The 20,054-nt window shown below is 47.1% G+C and overlaps 1 protein-coding gene across 1 annotated transcript in view; it reads left to right on the plus strand.

The window, feature by feature from the left end:
- Positions 1 to 20,054, plus strand: part of LOC308403394 (NACHT, LRR and PYD domains-containing protein 12-like) — a 1,254,170-nt gene that overhangs the window by 923,196 nt on the left and 310,920 nt on the right. The window contains exon 10 of the mRNA XM_080892754.1: positions 11,026 to 11,202. Coding sequence (XP_080748880.1) covers positions 11,026 to 11,202 — 177 coding nt within the window. The remainder of the gene's footprint in view (positions 1 to 11,025; positions 11,203 to 20,054) is intronic.

Consider the following 20,054-nt stretch of genomic DNA (forward strand, 5'->3'; position numbering starts at 1 on the left):
ATGACGTGGTTCTGCAGCATCACACATTAGGATGCTTTATCTAATTATCTTCATTCAAAATAACACTAAAAGCCTATTAAGAGAGATATGAATTTATTTAGAACTCACCAGAAAGAAAATGCTGCGAGCAAACCAACAAAAAATTGGGGATGGCAGAGAACTCGATATCCACTCGTCTGACCTCTGCAATCCAAGCTTGACGTATTCGTTTAGAATGTTGTTCACACCTGTTGAACTGACTGAAACTTCTAGTCACAGTAAATCAGTGTGTGTCAGTGAATGCATCGTGTGTGCTTCGTGGCTCCATCGATTGGACTGATAGTAGAGCAGCTGATGGCAGCTTCGTCTGCCTCACACTGCTGTCTGACTGCATTCAGCTGACACTGAGATGAAGCAGGAAAGAAGCAGCTGATATTTGGACAGCACACATGATGGAAAGAAGGATTTCAGTTGATGTGCACATGAATGATTTGTGTTTCCTCTGCAGGTGAAGGTAGAAAGTGTGTGTGAGCTGATGTGAATTGAGCAGCATGGATCAGTGTGAGGACGGAGAGGAGGGAGTCCCTCCCTCTAAAAGCACTCTGTGTGGGGAACATGAGAGCCAGACCAAAGCTCAGAGGTGAGATGACCATCTCTAACTGTCCATGACTCTTCTCCATGTCACATCACTGCTCCATCATTATTCACAGGAACCAGCCTGGACCTGAACCTGATTCAGACTCTGATTCAGATTCCAGCTCTGTGTCCTTCAAGAGTTGCCGGTCTAGAACTTCCCCCATTGATTTTAAAGTCTCTCCACCATCAGGCCGGGGTCTTTCTGTGTGGAGTTTGCATGTTCTCCCCGTGTTTGCGTGGGTTCTCTCCGGGTACTCCGGCTTCCTCCCACCATCCAAAGACATGCAGCTTGTGGGGATAGGTTAATTGGATAATCCAAATTGCCACTAGGTGTGAATGTGAGTGTGAATGGTTGTCTGTCCCTATGTGTTAGCCCTGCGACAGACTGGCGACCTGTCCAGGGTGTACCCTGCCTTTCGCCCTATGACAGCTGGGATAGGCTCCAGCGCCCCCCGCGACCCTGAAAAGGATAAGCGGAAGCGAATGGATGGATGGATGGGTGTAAATTTAGAGCTCACACATCTGGATCCTAAACTATGATAGAAACAGCTGCTAGCAGTGGGTAGTTTGACTTTGATACGCTGCTCTAGAAAGCAAACAAAAGTTTGTGCAGCTCCTCTGTTCAGCTGCAATCTTTTCTAAATGGACACAATGTTCTTGAGAGGTTTCAGTCTGGTTTTAAAACTCTTCATAGCACAGGAACTGCACTTTTAAAAGTTCTTAATGATCTTTTATTAGCCACTGACTCAGGTGACTCAGCTGTGCTTCTGCTTTTAGATCTGACCGCTGCCTTCGATACTGTTGACCACAGCATTTTAATCTCATGGTTGGAGCATTGTGGCGTAAAGGGCACCCCATTAGAGTGGTTCAGGTCATACCTGTCTGACAGGACCTTCTCTGTGAGCTTTGGTGAATTTATCTCTTCCTCAGCTCCCCTTACTTGTGGTGTTGCCCAGGGATCTATACTGGGGCCAATATTGTTCTCCATTTATATGCTGCCTTTAGGTCTAATTTTTAGAAAATACAACATTTGTTTTCATTCATATGCCGATGATACTCAGATCTATCTTCAATTGAAGGGAAACAGTCCTGCCTCACTAGAACCCTTACTTCAGTGTCTCGGTGAAGTTAAATCCTGGATGGCCTCTAATTTCCTTAACTTCAATGAGAACAAAACCGAAGTGATAATTTTTGGACCAAGCGGCAATCCCAACACTTCTAATTTTAACCTGCACAGTCTTGAGCCTTTTGTCAAATCACATGCCAAAAATTTGGGGGTTATACTTGACAGCAATTTCACCTTTGAAAAACAAATTAGCTCAGTTGTACAGTGGTCTTTCTTCAAACTGATGCTTTTATCTAAGGTGAGATCATTTTTATCTTTTAAAAACTTTGAACGAGCGATTCATGCTTTTATTATATCCCAGCTGGACTATTGTAACTCCTTATATGCTGGAGTCAGCCAGACCTGCCTGGCAAGGCTGCAGTTGGTCCAGAATGCTGCAGCTCGTCTTCTGACACGTACTAAAAGATGTGAACACATTTCCCCGGTACTTGCCTCCCTTCATTGGCTCCCTGTCCGCTTCAGAATTAATTTTAAAATTTTATTGTTGACTTACAAAGCCCTGAATGGACAGGCTCCCGGGTATTTGTCTGACCTCTTGCAGACTTATACCCCCCTTAGATCTCTTAGATCAAGTGATCTTTTGCTTTTAGCCGTACCAAGGTCGAGGCTGGTTCATAGAGGTGATCGAGCATTTGCAGTCGTAGCGCCTAAGCTGTGGAATAATTTACCCCTACACATCAGACAGGCTCCCACTGTCAATCTTTTTAAATCTTATCTTAAAACGCATTTTTATTTACTGGCTTTTAATACAGCATGAGAGTTGTTTGTTAATTTATATTTGGTGTTTGCTTTTAATACTCTAAGTTGTTTTATTGTGTATGTTGTATTCTTGTACAGCACTTTGGTCAACGCTCCTGTTGTAATTAAATGTGCTATATAAATAATTAAACTATTAAACTCTTCAGAAAAGTGTTCAGAGAGCAGCTGCTGTATTAGACAAAGGCTCATTGTGTGAGCCCAGATGTGTGTAACAGCTGGATGAAGGAGAACCATCACAGTCACGTCTCCATCCCGCCTTTATTAATGAACTTCCTGTTGCTTGCAGATGACAGGAACACAAAGTGTTTGTGCCACGTGATGCTGCAGGATTTGTTAACGTGTCCATGATGGTAACATCTCCTCGTCTAACTGCAAACACATGAGCGCTCCTAACGGCAGCTATCACAGCCACACAGGCAGACTGTGTCTCACTGTTGCATTCAGGGACATTTGTTTTCCTGTAAAAAGCTGAACTCTAATCTAAGGGGACTGTTACTGACAGGAAACAGCTGCATTATCTGCAGCCTGTGTGATCACAGCTGCTTCAATCACTTTATCACAGAATTGATCATTTGAATAAAACATGTTTGTGTCTGCAGAGGTCAGAGGTCACAGTCTGCAGGATCCAGCTGTCCGTCTGTGAGGAGTGACTGGTCCAAACGTTACCCTCCAGACTTCAGTGCTGAACCTGGACCAACCAGGTCAGAGAACTGTGATGACTCCTTTACATGTTTGTGTTTTCCTGGATAAATATGACCAAAGATTCATTAAAAAGGTAAAAAATCTTAGACTTTGTCCTGTAGCGCTGTGTGGCAGGCAGGATTGGACCCAAACACAACAGGATGAAGTCAAAGAGGCAGCTTTATTTCAGCTGTGAACATGCAAACAGCAGAAATAAGGAAACATAACTGTAGGTTTGCAGTGAATGAAGCCTCAGCTCGACGCTCCACTTTGTCCCTCTTTTCCTTCTCCAAACAGCCACATCAGGAGTCTTTGATGGAGTTTTAAAATATTTAATTACAAATGTCCAAAAACGGGTTCAAGATACCTGAATCCACAGTTATTAAAGCTAAAATAGTTCACAGGGTTTGGACTTTGTTAGGTGAGAGAACATCAAAGTGTGTTTTATCTTTAAACAGTATTTTTATCACTTCAGTTGCTCTCACAGCCCTGTTTGTTATTTTACCAGAGCTCTTATGTTTCACTCAGTGCTCCCACCAAACACCTTGGAGGACACATTAGTGTGATTTAGATTTCATTGCTGTAAACACCAGTCACACAAGCTGGTGGAGGCAGCATCAGGCTTTGTGTTTGGTAAAGTCTGCTGGCTTAAACTAAGAGAGTTTAGTTTGTTAGCACAAAGAGCTGTCAGCTAAAGCCCCGAATGCACTTTGAATACAGATGAACTGAGAAAAACACTTTAAATACAGCAAACAGTCAAACTGACAACATCTTGTTCTGCTGACCATCCACAGCAGTACATTTAGCATTCATGCTAGCAGCAGGTTATGACTGTCCACTGAGCACCAACACAGGTAGGAGTGAGCAGTGATGAAGCAGGACTGTGGACAAGTTTGAGCTACAATCCTATTGGCTTCTCAGTTTCTCCAAAGAAAAGGGGAAAAAGTCTTGGTGTTGTGAAGATGTGAGTTGGTCTTGTTGTCGTGGGGCTGGAAGGATGCTGGCAGTGAGAGGCTTTTCATACAGTGTTCAGTAACAGAATGAGAAGAAAGCCACTGCACATGAAACAAGGTGCTCGTAGTGTTTGTTTACTGTGTTTGTGCCACAATGTCAGATCAGTTGTAGATTCACATGCAGACTTGTCCAGTGAAACCAGTGCAAGTACTGCAGTACAGAGCAAAGACTAAGCAAGCCAGGAGAGCTCTCCAACTTTCTGAAAGTATCAGGATATTTGAGTGATAAGAAAAAGTGGATCGTGCAACAATGTCCCTCAGCACACAAAACAATCAAAGCAGAATAAATATAATGTTTTAGATCAAACACTTACAGGGACCTGAAGAGAGAGAACCAACAAAATGTCATGGCTAACAGAGGAACTCAAGCACAGACTGAGTTCTGACAAACAAAAAGGTGACAGTTTATTTGCCAAAGGGGTGAACCACAGTGCTCTATATATGTACAGTGAGTTGGGGAGGGGGTCCAGGGCTCCAGGGAAAAGAGGGAAGGGAGTCCACACTCACTCCTCTTCAGTCACTCTTGTCCTGCTCTGCACTCACACAGCCACACACGGGAGTCACAGGTAAGCGTCTGTAACCAGGTCCGGGGAAATATTTACTCAAAGTATACTAAAAGTTAACCCAACTGGTGAATTTAGAGAGAGATTTCTTAGCAAGGAGCTGAGATCATGAACACAGGAGGGTCAATGTCCCAGCGACAAACTGCTCCATGCCGCAGCGTTAAATGGTTACCGGTAAGCCCAGGTGAATCAGCAACAGGTGGTGTAATCATCATAACTGTGTGGACCAAGAGCGAGAGGCCATTACAAGCTCCACCTAGGCAGGCAAAACGCTAGCAGGAGAGAGCAAAACATAAAACCTGAAAAGCCATCATGAGCCAGCCAGAGAGACACAGAGTTTATAGTAGAAGAGAAACCTGCTCATCTTCATCATGTTTGTTTAAACAGTGAAAATCAGAAGTCTCTGTGTGTCAGACCACGGCTCTACACGGACACTTCTAAGCTGCTTCAGAGTGAACTGACCCAGATAATCTGCACACAGCGGCTGTAAAACAGTGAAAGTCATAACTGTCTCTCTCTGATGGAAAGCTTTTATTGTGAAGTCAGGAAGTCTGCAGGAAGTGTTGAGTTTGTATTCATCACTTAGTGTTTAATGAGACAGGCAGACAGGAAGAGCAGCTCATTAGTGTTGATGAAATCAAAGGAACTGTGAGAAACTGCAGTTTGGTCACATCTGGATGTTTTTCACTGACAGTAAATGTTTTAGTGATAAAGAAATGTGTTCACAGAGAGAGGAAGAGGAGTGGTGTTTGTGAGGAGGAGCAGCTGTCCTGCTGTGCTTTGTGTCAGGACGTCCTGAAGGATCCAGTCTCTACCAGCTGTGGACACTGGTTCTGCAGACAGTGCATCTCCTCATACTGGGACCAGTCTGCTTCATCAGGAGACTCCTCCTGTCCCCAGTGTGGAGAAAGATCCAGAAGCAGAGCTGGACTGCAGATAGCCAGTCAGAGCAGCTGTGTACAAAGTAAGACTGAACATCTGTCTTCTGATGGACTCATTTCTGAAAACTGGACTTCTTGTGTTGTTCAGACATTGAAGAGTTTTCTTTCTCTTTAGTCTCATTGTTTTTCTTTCTTTCAGCAGATGTTGGTCTGCAGGAGGTTTTAGATGAACATAAGATCAGTCTGAGGAGGAGATGTGAACGTGTGACTGAAGGAAGTGATGAAACAGGAAGTAGAACCCTCCTCAACAGGATCTACACTGAGCTCTACATCACAGAGGGACAGAGTGAAGAGGTTCATACCCAACATGAGGTGAGGCAGCTGGAGACAGCTTCCAAGATGGACGCCCTCCATGATGCTCCAATCAGGTGCCAGGACATCTTTAAAGCCTTACCTGACCAACAGAGACCCATCAGAGTGGTTCTGACCAACGGCGTGGCTGGTGTTGGAAAAACCTTCTCAGTGCAGAAGTTCACTCTGGACTGGGCAGAGGGCTTGGAGAACCAACATGTCAGTGTGGTGGTTCTGCTTTCATTCAGGGAGCTGAACCTGATCAGAGATGAGCAGTACAGTCTTCTGGAGCTGCTCCATGTTTTCCATCCAACATTACAGAAGGTCACAGCAGAGAAGCTGGCTGTCTCTCAGCTTTTGTTCATCTTTGACGGCCTGGATGAAAGCAGACTTTCATTGGATTTCACCAACAGGAAGCTGCTGTCTGATGTCACACAGGAGTCATCAGTCAGCCAGCTGCTGACAAACCTCATCCAGGGGAATCTGCTTCCCTCGGCTCTCGTCTGGATAACTTCCCGACCCGCAGCAGCCAATCAGATCCCTCCTACATGTGTTGACAGGCTAACAGAAGTACGAGGCTTCACTGATGCCCAGAAGGAGGAGTACTTCAGGAGGAGATTCAGTGATGAAGAGCTGTCCAGCAGAATCATCTCCCACATGAAGACATCCAGGAGCCTCCACATCATGTGTAGTATCCCAGTCTTCTGCTGGATCACTGCTACAGTTCTGGAGCACATGTTGACTACAGAGCAGAGAGGAGAGCTGCCGAAGACCCTGACTGACATGTACTCACACTTCCTGCTGGTTCAGACAAAGAGGAAGAAGAACAAGTACCATGAGGGACGTGAGACGAGTCCACAGGAGCTGACGGAGGCTGACAGGGAAGTTCTTCTGAAGCTGGGGAGGCTGGCGTTTGAACATCTGGAGAAAGGAAACATCATGTTCTACCAAGAAGACCTGGAGCAGTGTGGTCTGGATGTGACAGAGGCCTCGGTGTACTCAGGAGTTTGTACAGAGATCTTCAAAAGAGAGTGTGTGATCTTCCAGAAACCAGTCTACTGCTTTGTTCATCTGAGCATTCAGGAGTTTCTGGCTGCAGTCTACATGTTCCACTGTCACACCAACAGGAAGACAAAGGTGCTGAAGATGTTTCTAAAATCAAAATCTTTAATCAAGATGATTTCCAGTGTTTTTGATAACAAAGATCTCCAATCACTTGATGTATTTCTGAGGAGAGCCATGGAGAAATCCCTCCAGAGTGAAAATGGCCACCTGGACCTGTTTGTTCGCTTCCTTCATGGCCTCTGTCTGGAGTCCAACCAGAGACTCTTAGGAGGTCTGCTGGGTCAGACAGAGAACGGTCCAGGAACCATCCAGAGAGTCATCAACAACCTGAAGGAGATGAACAGTGATGAAATCTCTCCTGACAGAAGCATAAACATCTTCCACTGTCTGATGGAGATGAACCACCTCTCATTATTTCAGGAGATCCAAAAGTTCCTGAAGTCAAAGAAGGAACTCTCTGAGATCCAGTGCTCAGCTCTGGCCTTCATGCTGCAGATGTCAGAGGAGGTTCTGGATGAGTTTGACCTGCAGAAGTACAAAACATCAGAGCGGGGACGACAGAGACTGATTCCAGCTGTGAGGAACTGCAGAAAGGCTCGGTGAGTCCAGATGTGATCATTAATATCATTGATCAGTGTAGGTTAGTAGTTTAATGTTGAAAATAAAATCAGATTGTAACCACAAAGTGTTTGTGTCCATACGCTGCAACCTTCCACACCATTCCTTTATTGTGCAGACTCAGCAGCAGCTTCATGGATCCCAAATCCAAGAGTGGAGAACAGATTTGAAGTGTGTCACATCCATGCAGTCACAGCTGTTTCCACCATGTTTCCACTGATATTGATCCTTTTCAATGACACGTTTCATATCAATTTATCAACTTATTTGTTTAATCTTGCCTTTCCACCTAGTTAACACTTGGTGTGCGTTGGTACAGTTTTTATCCGTTATGCTTGTGAACTACTTTTATATCTTATGATTGTCAAGGTTTTTATAATTGATACGTGCCTGGTCCTTCCTCTTTTCCCTCCCATCTCCCTTTTCCTATTTTATTCTTGTCAAGCACCTTGGTATACCCTTGGTTTTTTAGTGTGCTTTATGAATAAAGTGTATTATTATATTAATGAATATGTTCTTTAGGACGTCCACTGACATGTTTAAGTGTCCTGCTGAAAATCACTCAAATCATCCATGAAATCCATGAAAAATCCTTTTAGTGTTTCTAACTTCACCCTCTGTCCTCTCTCTCTCTCCATCATCCTCACTGCTTCTTTCACTGATAATCACACAAAAGCGCTTTACATATCCAGTCATCCACCCATTCACACACTGGTGATAGCAAGCTACCTTGTAGCCAAAGCTGCCCTGGGGCGCACTGACAGAGGCGAGGCTGCCAGACACAGGCGCCACCGGGCCCTCTGACCACCACCAGTAGGCAAACATGGGGTTAGTATCTTGCCCAACGATATTTGGCATGCAGCCAGGAGGCAGCCTGGGATCGAACCACCGACCTTCTGATTATTGGCTGACCTGCTCTGCCACCTGAGCTACAGCCACCCCATAAGGTGAAGAAGTTTGAGTGCTTTCAGAAATGTTGTCTTTCCAAGCGACTGAACAACAGTTTTTCCTTTTGGCTCCAAACAGAAGTGACAGACTTGAGCAGGGTTCATTTAAAGGCTGACAGAAGTGGAGTGGTGACGGGGAGATGTTTGACAGGACAGTGTTTCAGCCTCCACAGGTTCATGTTGTGCTCCATCAGTCAGTGAAGATGAGGGATGTGAATGAGGATGATGAAGATCTGATGATAGCAGATAAAAACAGGCTGCAGAGACTTTGAGCCATACAGGGCACACAGTGTGTGTACAGAACAGCTGAAATCATTATGGAGGCCTGTTACGGCCCTAGCAGGGCCTCTCTCTCCTCCTGAAGGTGCCTGTGTGGGCGTGTCCCACTACCTCCTACCTGAGATGCCACCTTTCCCTCCTGTACAGCTGACTCCCATCAGCAATTAAAGGTATTTAAGCCCAGAGCAGGGTGAGCTCTGGGCCAGAGTGCCAGTAGAGTGGTTTCCAGCTAGTGAGCTGTGTGTCTTGTGGTGTTTCCAGCTAGTGAGCTGTGTAGTGTGGTTTCCAGCCAGTGAGCTGCGCTTTCCTTTTGACTTTTTGCTTTATTTGACCAACGCCTGAGTTTTGTTTGTGTTTTGTTGGTGTTTTATGGTGATAACGGCTTGTCCGTCTCTTTTAGTTGACTTACTTCAATAAAACTGTTTTATTTAAACTGTTTCGCCTCCTTGACTCCTTTTTCTGACCCGGTCACTTTTGTTACTTCCCCCTCACCGCCTAGACCCCCCCCCCCCAGGGGAACGTAACAAGGCCTCACTGGAATATGGAAGCATCACAGTACAGCTTCAGTGAAGCATTAAAGTCTCTGATATGAGATGAGAAATGAAGCAGCCAGAGCTTTTTAATGAGTGGAAATCCACTGTGACTGTGAGCTGCTGCTACAGCCTCCAGATTAGCCAGCAGCTCATCCTGCTCAACATTTTCTCACCAACTTTAATGGAAGTGTGATGTTTTCAGCTGGAGTGATGGTCAGGGTGGCCTCTCTCTCCTCTTCTTCTCCTCTTCCTCTTTCATTTGTAAAGCCACTTCTGCTAGTTTCATTCATTTGGAAGTCCTGTAGCTGAGTTTGGGAGAGACTAACAGCCTCGGCAGCAGAGGGGAGAAAGGCTGTAACACCACCACTTTACTCTGTTCTACCTGTCACATCATTTTATCAGGAAACAAATATGCTCATGTTTTTACTATGTTTGTCTTGAAGATGTAAGAAGATCACATGGTGCTTTTTATTATTGTGTTGGTTTGTTTCCTGTCTCTTGGATGGAGCCCAGCTGTGCGTGGCCCCTGGGCCTGTGGTCAGAGTGTGTGCTGGATAATCCGGCCCAGGATGAGGCCAAACTGACATGGGATGAAATGTCTGTCACATAATTGAGCTTTGTGAGAAATGTACGACTTTAATGTGAAACATTCAGAGTTTTTTCTCAAAGGTCAGGGAGTAAAAGTGTGTTTTAAAGGAGGTTTAAAAGCAGCGAGTGAAGGAGCCTGTCGAGGTAAATCGTTCCATAACTGATCAAATTGAGTTGGTGGACCTCTGTGTGAAATGAAGCATCTGGTTCACAGAGAGGATAACCCTCAAATGGGCTGTACAACATTATATAGGGAGACAAAAACAGAGATTATCGTAGCCATCGCTCTCTCGCATGGACGTGGCAGTCTTGCTGTCTGCTGCGAATCCTCCCCGTACCTCCCCTAATTAGTGTAGTTTCATTTCTGCACAACTTAAAAACAACCAAAACTTTGTTCTGTCTTTGCTATGTTATACTGTAGACTTTCTTTGATACTGTGTCCAAAAGGAGCAGCTTTTACTTTGAAGGGGAGGCGTCTCTGTTTCCTCTTCAGGTTGGATGATGAAAGCAAATTAGTGTCTGATGTTCTATCAGTGTTGCACTTTGTAGACGCTCCCTGAGCACTGGTCTCACAGCCAGCTGCACATAGAGACCAGTGTTGTTAGTCCAGGTCAGAAGATGACTTGTTGGAATGAAAATGAGCTTGTAGTTTGTCTGCTTTAATAATGTGACTGGAAAAAGGTGTTGGACTTCAAATATGTCCATTTCTTTCACACTTCACCTTTAAAAGCGAAGCCTTGTGGTTCCTGGAAGGAAAAACACGACTTTTTCAAGTCTTTGTCCTGTTTTTATGATAAATGTACGACTTTAATGTGAAACATTCAGAGTTTTTTCTCTTGTTGTGTTTGTTTGAAGCTGCTTCCTGTTGGCTTCAGCTGTTTGGAGTTTCCATTTTCTAAACTTCTACATTCTGAACCTTCTTCAGCTCTGAACAGATGATGAAACACTGAATGATTTCAAGCTCACACTTTGTCTAATAAACTTACATCTTTCATTCTTTATACAGATTGATGAGCTGTGGTTTGTCAGAGATCAGCTGTGATTATCTGGCAGCAGCACTGAAGTCCAACCCCTCCCATCTGAGAGAGCTGGACCTGAGCTACAACAACAAGCTGCAGGATTCAGGAGTGAAGCATCTGTGTGGTTTCCTGGAGAGTCCAGGATGTGGACTTGAAACTCTGAGGTCAGTCAGCATGTTTTAGTTGTGCTGAGATGAATATGATGTGAAAGTTGTGCTGACACTAAACTGCAGACATCAGGCTGATATTATACTGATCCACACTGAGGATCTTCATCGTAAAGTAGAGCTGGGCGATAGAACCAGGGTTTTAATCCATCCATCCATCCATCCATCCATCCATCCATCCATCCATCCATCCATCCATCTTCATCCGCTTTATCCGGGGCCGGGTCGCGGGGGCAGCAGCCTAAGCAAAGAGGCCCAGACCTCCCTCTCCCCAGCCACCTCCTCCACCTTATCCGGGGGAATACCAAGGCGTTCCCAGGCCAGCCGAGAGATATAATCTCTCCAGCGTGTCCTGGGTCTGCCCCGGGGCCTCCTCCTGGTGGGACATGCCTGGAACACCTCACCCAGGAGGCCCCCAGGGGGCATCCTTGTCAGATGCCCGAACCACCTCAGCTGGTTCCTTTCGATGTGGAGCAGCAGCTGCTCTACTCTGAGCCCCTCCCGGATGGCCGAACTTCTCACCCTATCTCTAAGGGAGAGGCCAGCCACCCTTCGGAGGAAGCTCATTTCTGCCGCTTGTATCCGCGATCTCGTTCTTTCTGTCACTACCCACAGCTCGTGGCCATAGGTGAGGGTAGGGACGTAGATCGACCGGTAAATTGAGAGCTTCGCTTTTACACTCAGCTCCCTCTTCACCACGACGGACTGGTGCAGCATCCGCATTACTGCAGCTGCAGCCCCAATCCGTCTGTCGATCTCCGGCTCCCTTCTCCCATCACTCGCGAACAAGACCCCAAGATACTTGAACTCATCCACTTGGGGCAGAAACTCATCCCCGACTCGGAGTGGGCACTCCACCCTTTTCTGGCTTAGAACCATGGCCTCAGATTTGGAGGTGCTGATCCTCATTCCCGCTGCTTCACACTCGGCTGCGAACCGTTCCAGTGAGAGCTGGAGGCCCCCACCCGATGAATCCAACAGAACCACATCATCTGCAAAAATCAGAGATGAGATTCTGAGGCCACCAAAGCGAAAGCCCTCCGCCACTTGGCTGCGTCTAGAAATCCTGTCCATAAAAATTATGAACAGAACCGGAGACAAAGGGCAGCCCTCGCGGAGCCCATCACCCACCGGGAACGAGTCCGACTTATTGCCGGCAATGCGAACCAAGCTCTTGCAACGGTTGTATAGGGATCGAATGGCCCATAGCAATGGGCCAGACACCCCATATTCCCGCAACACCTCCCACAGGACACCCCGAGGGACACGGTCGAATGCCTTCTCCAAGTCCACAAAACACATGTAGACTGGTTGGGCAAACTCCCATGCACCCTCAAGTATCCTGGAGAGGATAAAGAGCTGGTCCAGTGTTCCGCGACCAGGACGAAAACCGCATTGTTCCTCCTGTATCCGAGGTTCGACTAACGGACGAACTCTCCTTTCCAGCACCCTGGCATAGACTTTCCCAGGGAGGCTGAGGAGTGTGATCCCCCTGTAGTTGGAACACACCCTCCGGTCCCCCTTCTTAAAGATGGGGACCACCACCCCGGTCTGCCAGTCCACAGGTACTGCCCCTGATCTCCACGCAACATTGCAGAGGCGTGTCAACCAGGACAGCCCTACAACGTCCAGAGCCTTCAGGAACTCGGGGCGGACCTCATCAACACCAGGGGCTCTGCCACCAAGGAGTTGTTTAACTGCCTCAGTGACCTCGCCCCCGGAAATTGGCGGGTCATTCCCCTCATCCCCAGACTCTGCTTCCTCCTCGGAAGACGTGTCAGTGGGATTAAGGAGGTCCTCGAAGTATTCCTTCCACCGCCTGACAATTTTCTCAGTCGACGTCAGCAGCGCTCCGCCAGCACTATACACAGTGCAGGTAGAGCACCGCTTTCCCCTCCTGAGACGTCTGACGGTTTGCCAGAATCTCTTCAAGGCAGTCCGAAAGTCTTTTTCCATGGCCTCTCCGAACTCCTCCCACACCCGAGTTTTTGCTTCAGCCACTGCCCGAGCCGCATTCCGCTTGGCCTGTCGATACCTGTCGGCTGCCTCCGGAGTCCCACAGGCTAACCAAGCCCGATAGGACTCCTTCTTCAGCCTGGTGGCTCCCTTCACCTCTGGTGTCCACCATTTGGTTCGGGGATTACCACCACGGCAGGCACCAACCACCTTGCGGCCGCAGCTCGATGCAGCAGCTTCGGCAATGGAGACGCTGAACATGGTCCATTCGGACTCAATGTCCCCAGTCTCCCTCGGAATAATAATAATAATAATAATAATAATGGATACTTTATTGATCCCCATGGGGAAATTACTTGTTTTTCTCTGCATTTGACCCATTCACTCAGTGAAGCAGTGGGCAGCCCACTAAGCAGGCGCCCGGGGAGCAGTGTGTAGGGACGGTACCTTGCTCAGGGGTACCTCAGGGTAGCCGTTAAGTGGATTCGAACCGCCGACCTTCCGATCATGGGGCGACCACTTTACCTACTGAGCTATCCCTGCCCCAATGCTGTTGAAGCTCTGCCGGAGGTGTGCGTTGAAGATCTCGCGGACTGGGGCCTCTGCTAGACGTTCCCAGCACACCCTCACTACGCGTTTAGGTGCACCAGGTCTGTCCAGCGTCCTCCCCCGCCACCTGATCCAACTCACCACCAGGTGGTGATCAGTTGACAGCTCAGCCCCTCTCTTTACCCGAGTGTCCAGAACATATGGTCGCAGGTCTGCTGATACCATTACAAAATCGATCATCGACCTACGGCCTAGAGCGTCCTGGTGCCACGTGCACTTATGGACACTCTTATGTTCGAACAGGGTGTTCGTTATGGCCAAACTGTGATTAGCACAGAAGTCCAATAACAAAGCACCGCTCGGGTTCAGATCAGGGAGGCCGTTCCTCCCAATCACGCCCCTCCAGGTCTCGCTGTCGTTACCCACGTGAGCATTGAAGTCTCCCAGCAGGACAACAGAGTCTCCAGGTGGAGCACCCTCCAGCACCCCCCCCAGGGACTCTAAGAAGGCTGGGTACTCTGAACTGCCACTCGGCGCATAAGCGCAGATGACAGTCAGGACCCGTTCCCCGACCCTAAGGCGCAGGGAACAAACCCCCTCGTCCACCGGGAAAAACCCCAATGTACCGGCAGAAAGCCGAGGGGATATTAGAATAACCACCCCAGCCCGCCGCCTCTCACCAGGGGCAACTCCAGACTGAGACAGAGTCCAGCCCCTCTCCAGGAGACTGGTTCCAGAGCCCAAGCCATGCGTAGAGGTGAGCCCGACTATATCTAGCCGGTACCTCTCAACCTCATGCACTAACTCGGGCTCCTTCCCCACCAGAGAGGTGACATTCCATGTCCCTATTGCCAGTCTTGGCAGCCGGGGGTCAGTCCGCTAGGGCCTCCGCTCCTGGCCGCCACCCGGCACACAATGCACCCGACCCCTATGGCGCCTCCTGCGGGTGGTGGGCCTGCGGGAGGATGGGCCCATGTCTCCTCTTCGGGCTGTGCCCGGCCGGGCCCCATGGACTAAGGCCTGGCCACCAGACGCTCGCCCTCGGGCACCCTCCCTGGGCCTGGCTCCAGGGCGGGGCCCCGGTAACCCTATCCCGGGCAGAGTAAACTGTTCCCTCGGTGTCCTTTTCATAAGGGTCTTATGAATCGCTCTTTGTCTGGTCCCTCACCCAGGGCCAGTTTGCCATGGGAGACCCTACCAGGGGGCAAAAGCCCCCAGACAACATAGCCCCTGGGATCCCTGGGACACACAAACCCCTCCACCACGATAAGGTAGCGATTGAGCTGGGCGATAGAACCAGGGTTTTAATAGTTTTGCAATTTTCATTAGTTTTTATTTTTATTTAGTTTTGACTTCAGATTTTCAATTTTATATCAGTTTTAATTAGTTTTTACCAATTGTTTGCTAGTTTAGTTTAGTTTTTATTTTTTTGAAAATCCTTAGTTTCAGTTTAGTTTTGATTAGTTACAGTTATAGTTTTAGTTGTGTTTGCAATAATTAAGTGCAACAAAATCCCAGTTTCATCATATCAGTCATGCTCTTCTGCTTATCCTTGGGTATGTTGCTATTCCAGCTACCATACCCTGCACTCTGGACAGGTCGCCTGTCTGTCGCAGGGCTAACACGCAGAGACAGACAACTCACATTCCCACCTATGGGTTCTTTAAATAAATAAATAAAGGCAGATGAACAAGCATTGATACCAGGCAAATATAAAATTTATATCTTGGCCCCAATGAGACTATTAACTCTTGCAGTACCGGGTGTTCGTAATTTTGGTTCAAGTGAATTGATAAACCTTTTGAAGGCAATTGACTCACACAGTTATGTAGATATCCCCGTCCTGTTGTCTCGGGATGCATCACGCTGCCTTGCCTGGGGTTAGCTTCTGTTTGCTGGGGATGAGGTTTGAGTGCGCTCCCTTACCTTCTCAAGGTAAGCTAGGTTAGCCTTCTTGTGTGAGCTTTTCAAGTGCACTTTAAGGTTTGTGGGATTTTTTTTCCCTTTAGAAATGTCCCTCATAATTTGTCTCTTTCCACTACAAGACACTTGCTTTATCCAAAACAGTCATATTCAAAGTAATCCCAAATTGGACTCTGGCGCTTTCTCCCGACTTTTCCTGACATGATTCTGCGCGTGGACGGAGCAGCAACACAGACGACTCGACTAACGTACTTGCCACCTGCTGGCATAATGAGACACAGCAAGAAAAAAAATCTGGAAACTAAACTTCATTTTCACCCTTGACTATTGTATGACACACACACATCTACGAAAACTAAACACATTTTTGCTATAAATTCAGTTAATTTTAGTTAGTTTTGTGAACACTCATTACAGTTTTAGTTAGTTTTCCTTTTTTTGTTTTTATTTTTATTTCCGTTAACGAAAATGTATTTTCACTTCTAGTTTTCGTTATTTCGTTAGTTTTCGTTAACGATAATAACCTTGGATAGAACGATAACAATATGTATCGCGATATAACTTTTTCTCGATAGAAAAATTAAACTATCGCGATAGACCTCGCTGCTCTTGTCCTCTTACAAAAAACAAACAAAAAAAAAAAAAAACAGCCAATCCAAATTAAGTAGCGCAGAGCCGAACCAATCACAGCCGCAGCGTCACGTCACGTGACTTGTTACGTACAGCACAAGTGCCAAGCCGCACATGTGTATTTGTTTGGGAAGCAGCCAGCCACCCGGGTAATGGAGGAAATGAGTGTGCCGACTAGAAAAATCAACCGAGCGTGACCGAAGGTTACCGAAGAGAAAACAGATGATGGTTCCAATGCCGGAGAGATTGTCGTACGGAAGAGCCACAGAAGTTCCGTAGTGTGAAGGTATTTCGGCTATTTCAAGTCTGACAAAAAAACAGAGTAGCGTGCACTGTAAATGTGCTGAAAGCAAGTCTGGAAATACAATAAACTGGTGCATGCGCTACGTCCACACGTACCCGGGCAGTCTTGAAAACGCAGATCTTTCTTGCACCTTTCGTCCACACGTAAACGGCGTTTTTGGTCACTGAAAACAAAGATTTTTAAAAACTCCGTATTTGCATTTACGTGTGGACTAGAAAAACAGAGAAAACGCATCATCAAAGGTGTGCGCATTTTTTGACGTCACACTGTGCGCCACGTTATTGTTTCGATGAAATGAATTTCTACAATACTGTTACTGTTAATTCTACTCTCTGCAGTGTTTAAATGCTTACATATACACACAGTTACTGTCCCTCCACACATACGACTCGGTTCTGCTTCTATGCCCCAGCTTTGTTTACTTTTTCCCACCGAGGCTTCTAGATTTCTGATTGTTCACATTTCAAACAGTGAGACTCAACGTATGGCCCGCGGCCCACACGCGGCCTGCCCACCTTTCCTGATTCAGAGAGAGGGGACCCTGATTAACTGTGTAGTGTTCTTCCTCACAGTTCTAAGTTTCAGACACAACAATGAATAATCCACAGCTGACTGTCTTTAGCAGGTCAAAGGTCACGGCACACAACAGACAGTGGGAAATATTATAATTCTGATCATTTATCAGCACATATGTCTAAAAACAAAGCTGACACTGTGAGACTTGATCAGAGGTGTGATCATCACAGCAGAGGCCTTTGTGTCAAAGTCACTGAGAATCAAACAAAAACACATGAAGCAGATTTTCCTGTTCTGGCTTTTTATAGCAGATAACCTTCAAAATATTCTCCAGTCCATCAAAAACTGAAGCAAACCATGAATCAACATGTGAACATGAGCTGATGCTGCTGAAGTGAAGCAAAGTTACAGAGGTTTGATTACAGACACAGCTGAGAGTTTGTACTCTGTCATCATTTTAAAAGGTTTAAATTTCTTCAGTATTGAACAGCAGAAATGAGGCTTTGTTTTCGGAGGCCGACAGCAGTGAACACAACAGCAGACTGGTGCGTAATAAGCAGTGAATAATGCAGGAAACAGATTTTTGAAGGTAAACTGTTCTTGAAGTACACTGAGAGAGAGAGAGCTGTGCAGGAAGAAAACGTCAAAGTCAGAGAGAATTCATGACGATGTTCATCAAACGTAAAGCGTAGTTTGGATCTTCTTCTGCTGCTGGTTCAGTCAGTTTTGGTTGGAGACAGATGAAACCTGCAGCTTCAGGGTCTGTGAGCTGTCCACTTCCAGCCCCGACGGCGTGTCCGTGTACGTGCCGTCGAGTGAACGATCCATGCTCTGTGTTTCCATCTTTGTGTGTTTAGCTGTTCTCATTTACTGTTTTATCTGTTTGCTTGTTGTTGGCAAAATACATTTGTATTAAAAATCGATTCAGGATTGAATGAATCAACATCGCTTTATTCAAATTAAAACCATTTAAATAGGAAAATCCATTTTTTTTTACACCCGCCTCTAATGCTGGGTAATGTCAGCTGGTCCATGTGCAGCTGGCTGTGAGGCTCAGGGAGCGTCTACAAAGTGCAACACTGAAAGAACATCATCCATAAATATTGAGTAATAACTGGACTCTCATACAGCGAGACTCAAATGCCTTTAAACATCAGCTTATCCTGCTGATCCAAGTCCAACACTGAGTTTGTAAAAACATGTTTGTCAAACATTTTGTTTGGTTTCTCAGGAAAATGATTCAATAACTTGCTGCTAATACACAACATTTTGTCATTGTGGGTGTAGAAAAGAGGACTGTATGCAGGACTCCTTTGGGAGAAGACAGTGGATTTATTTACAGTGCGGTAAAGGTGCAACAGTTCAATAACATATATATATATAATGATGGCTGCCCAGGTGCGGTCTCCTCCTTTTCCTCCTAGCAGTGCTCGTGGCCGTGAAGTGAAAACACACGTAGTGACTCCTTCCAAACAGTTATCCCAAGTGGCGGTCCAGCTCCCGTGATCTCCCTCTCCGTTTCCCTCCTGGTGGCAAACACACAAACAGTAACTAAACAATCCTCAGATCAACATAACTGCCACAAAAACCATCTGCGCATCTCTACCGTGCTTCTCACAATGATCCAGCGCAGACCGAAGCTCGATCGCCCTGTTAAAAAGGCAGCCCGGAGATGGCAGATAATTGGCTACAGCTGGTCGGCTTCAATCGACAACAGGTGCGGCCAGTCTCTGCGCGGGAACACTCTCGGGAATGCTTGTCACCGCTCGGAGGTAAACAATCCCGTTCCGAGAGAGAGAGAGAGAGAGAGAGAGGGAGAGGGGAAGGGAGCAACATGCAAACAATAACACATGGGCAGGCAGCCATGCGAGGGCTGTCGGACCATGACAGTACCCCCCACCCCCCCCCCCCCCTTTAACGGGAGCCTCCCGGCGACCGACCAAACTTGTCCAGGTGCTGCCTGCAGAATTCTCTCACCATAGCATCATCGAGAATACTGGACCATACCCCTCCCAGTCCACCAAGTATTGGAAGCCCCTACCGCGGCGCCTAGCGTCCATAATCCGCGTTATGGAATATGCAGGTGCGCCATCGATAATCCGGGCAGGTGGTGGGGACCCAGCAGGCAGGCACAACGGGCTGGTCCAGACTGGTTTCACCTGAGAAACATGAAACACATCATGAATCCGCATATTGCGGGGCAAAGAGAACCTCAACGTCACCGGATTGAGTACCGCCTGAACAGGGAAAGGCCCAATGAAGCGGGGACCCAGCTTTTTGGACTCAGTCCGAAATTGAATGTACCTGGTCGAGAGCCAAACCCTCTGGCCAACCCGGTAAGCAGGCGCCTGAGCGCGGCGGCGGTGGTCCGCCAAACGCTTGTTCCATTCCGCCGTCCTAAGCAAAGCTGCCCTAGTTGCCTTCCAGGCGCACCGACACCGACGAATATGATGTTGGACAGACGGCACGGCAAGCTCACCCTCCATGATCGACAGGAGTGGAGGTAGATAACCCAGGGAGGCTTCAAAAGGTGACACTCCTGTTGCGGTCGACGTACTGGCGTTGTGGGCATATTCAATCCAGGCCAACTGCTCGCTCCAAGAGGACTGGTTAGATGAGACGACACAGCGTAGCATGTCCTCCAGCTCCTGATTCGCCCTCTCAGCTTGACCATTTGTCTGCGGGTGAAAGCCAGAAGACAAACTGACCTGGGCCCCCAGTTCTGCACAGAACGCCTTCCACACCCGGGAAGTAAACTGGGGCCCTCGGTCCGACACAATGTCCTGGGACATGCCATTTAAACGAAAAACATGCTGGACAAGGAGTTCAGCAGTTTCCAAAGCAAACGGGAGTTTAGCCAGGGCCACAAAATGGGCCGCCTTGGAAAAGCGATCAACAATGTTAAGTATGACAGTATTACCAGAAGATGGCGGCAAGTCGGTGACAAAGTCCACCGCTATGTGAGACCATG

The sequence above is a fragment of the Rhamphochromis sp. 'chilingali' genome (genome assembly GCF_963969265.1).
Source record: "Rhamphochromis sp. 'chilingali' genome assembly, chromosome: 1".
In the NCBI taxonomy this organism is placed as follows: Eukaryota; Metazoa; Chordata; class Actinopteri; order Cichliformes; family Cichlidae; genus Rhamphochromis; species Rhamphochromis sp. 'chilingali'.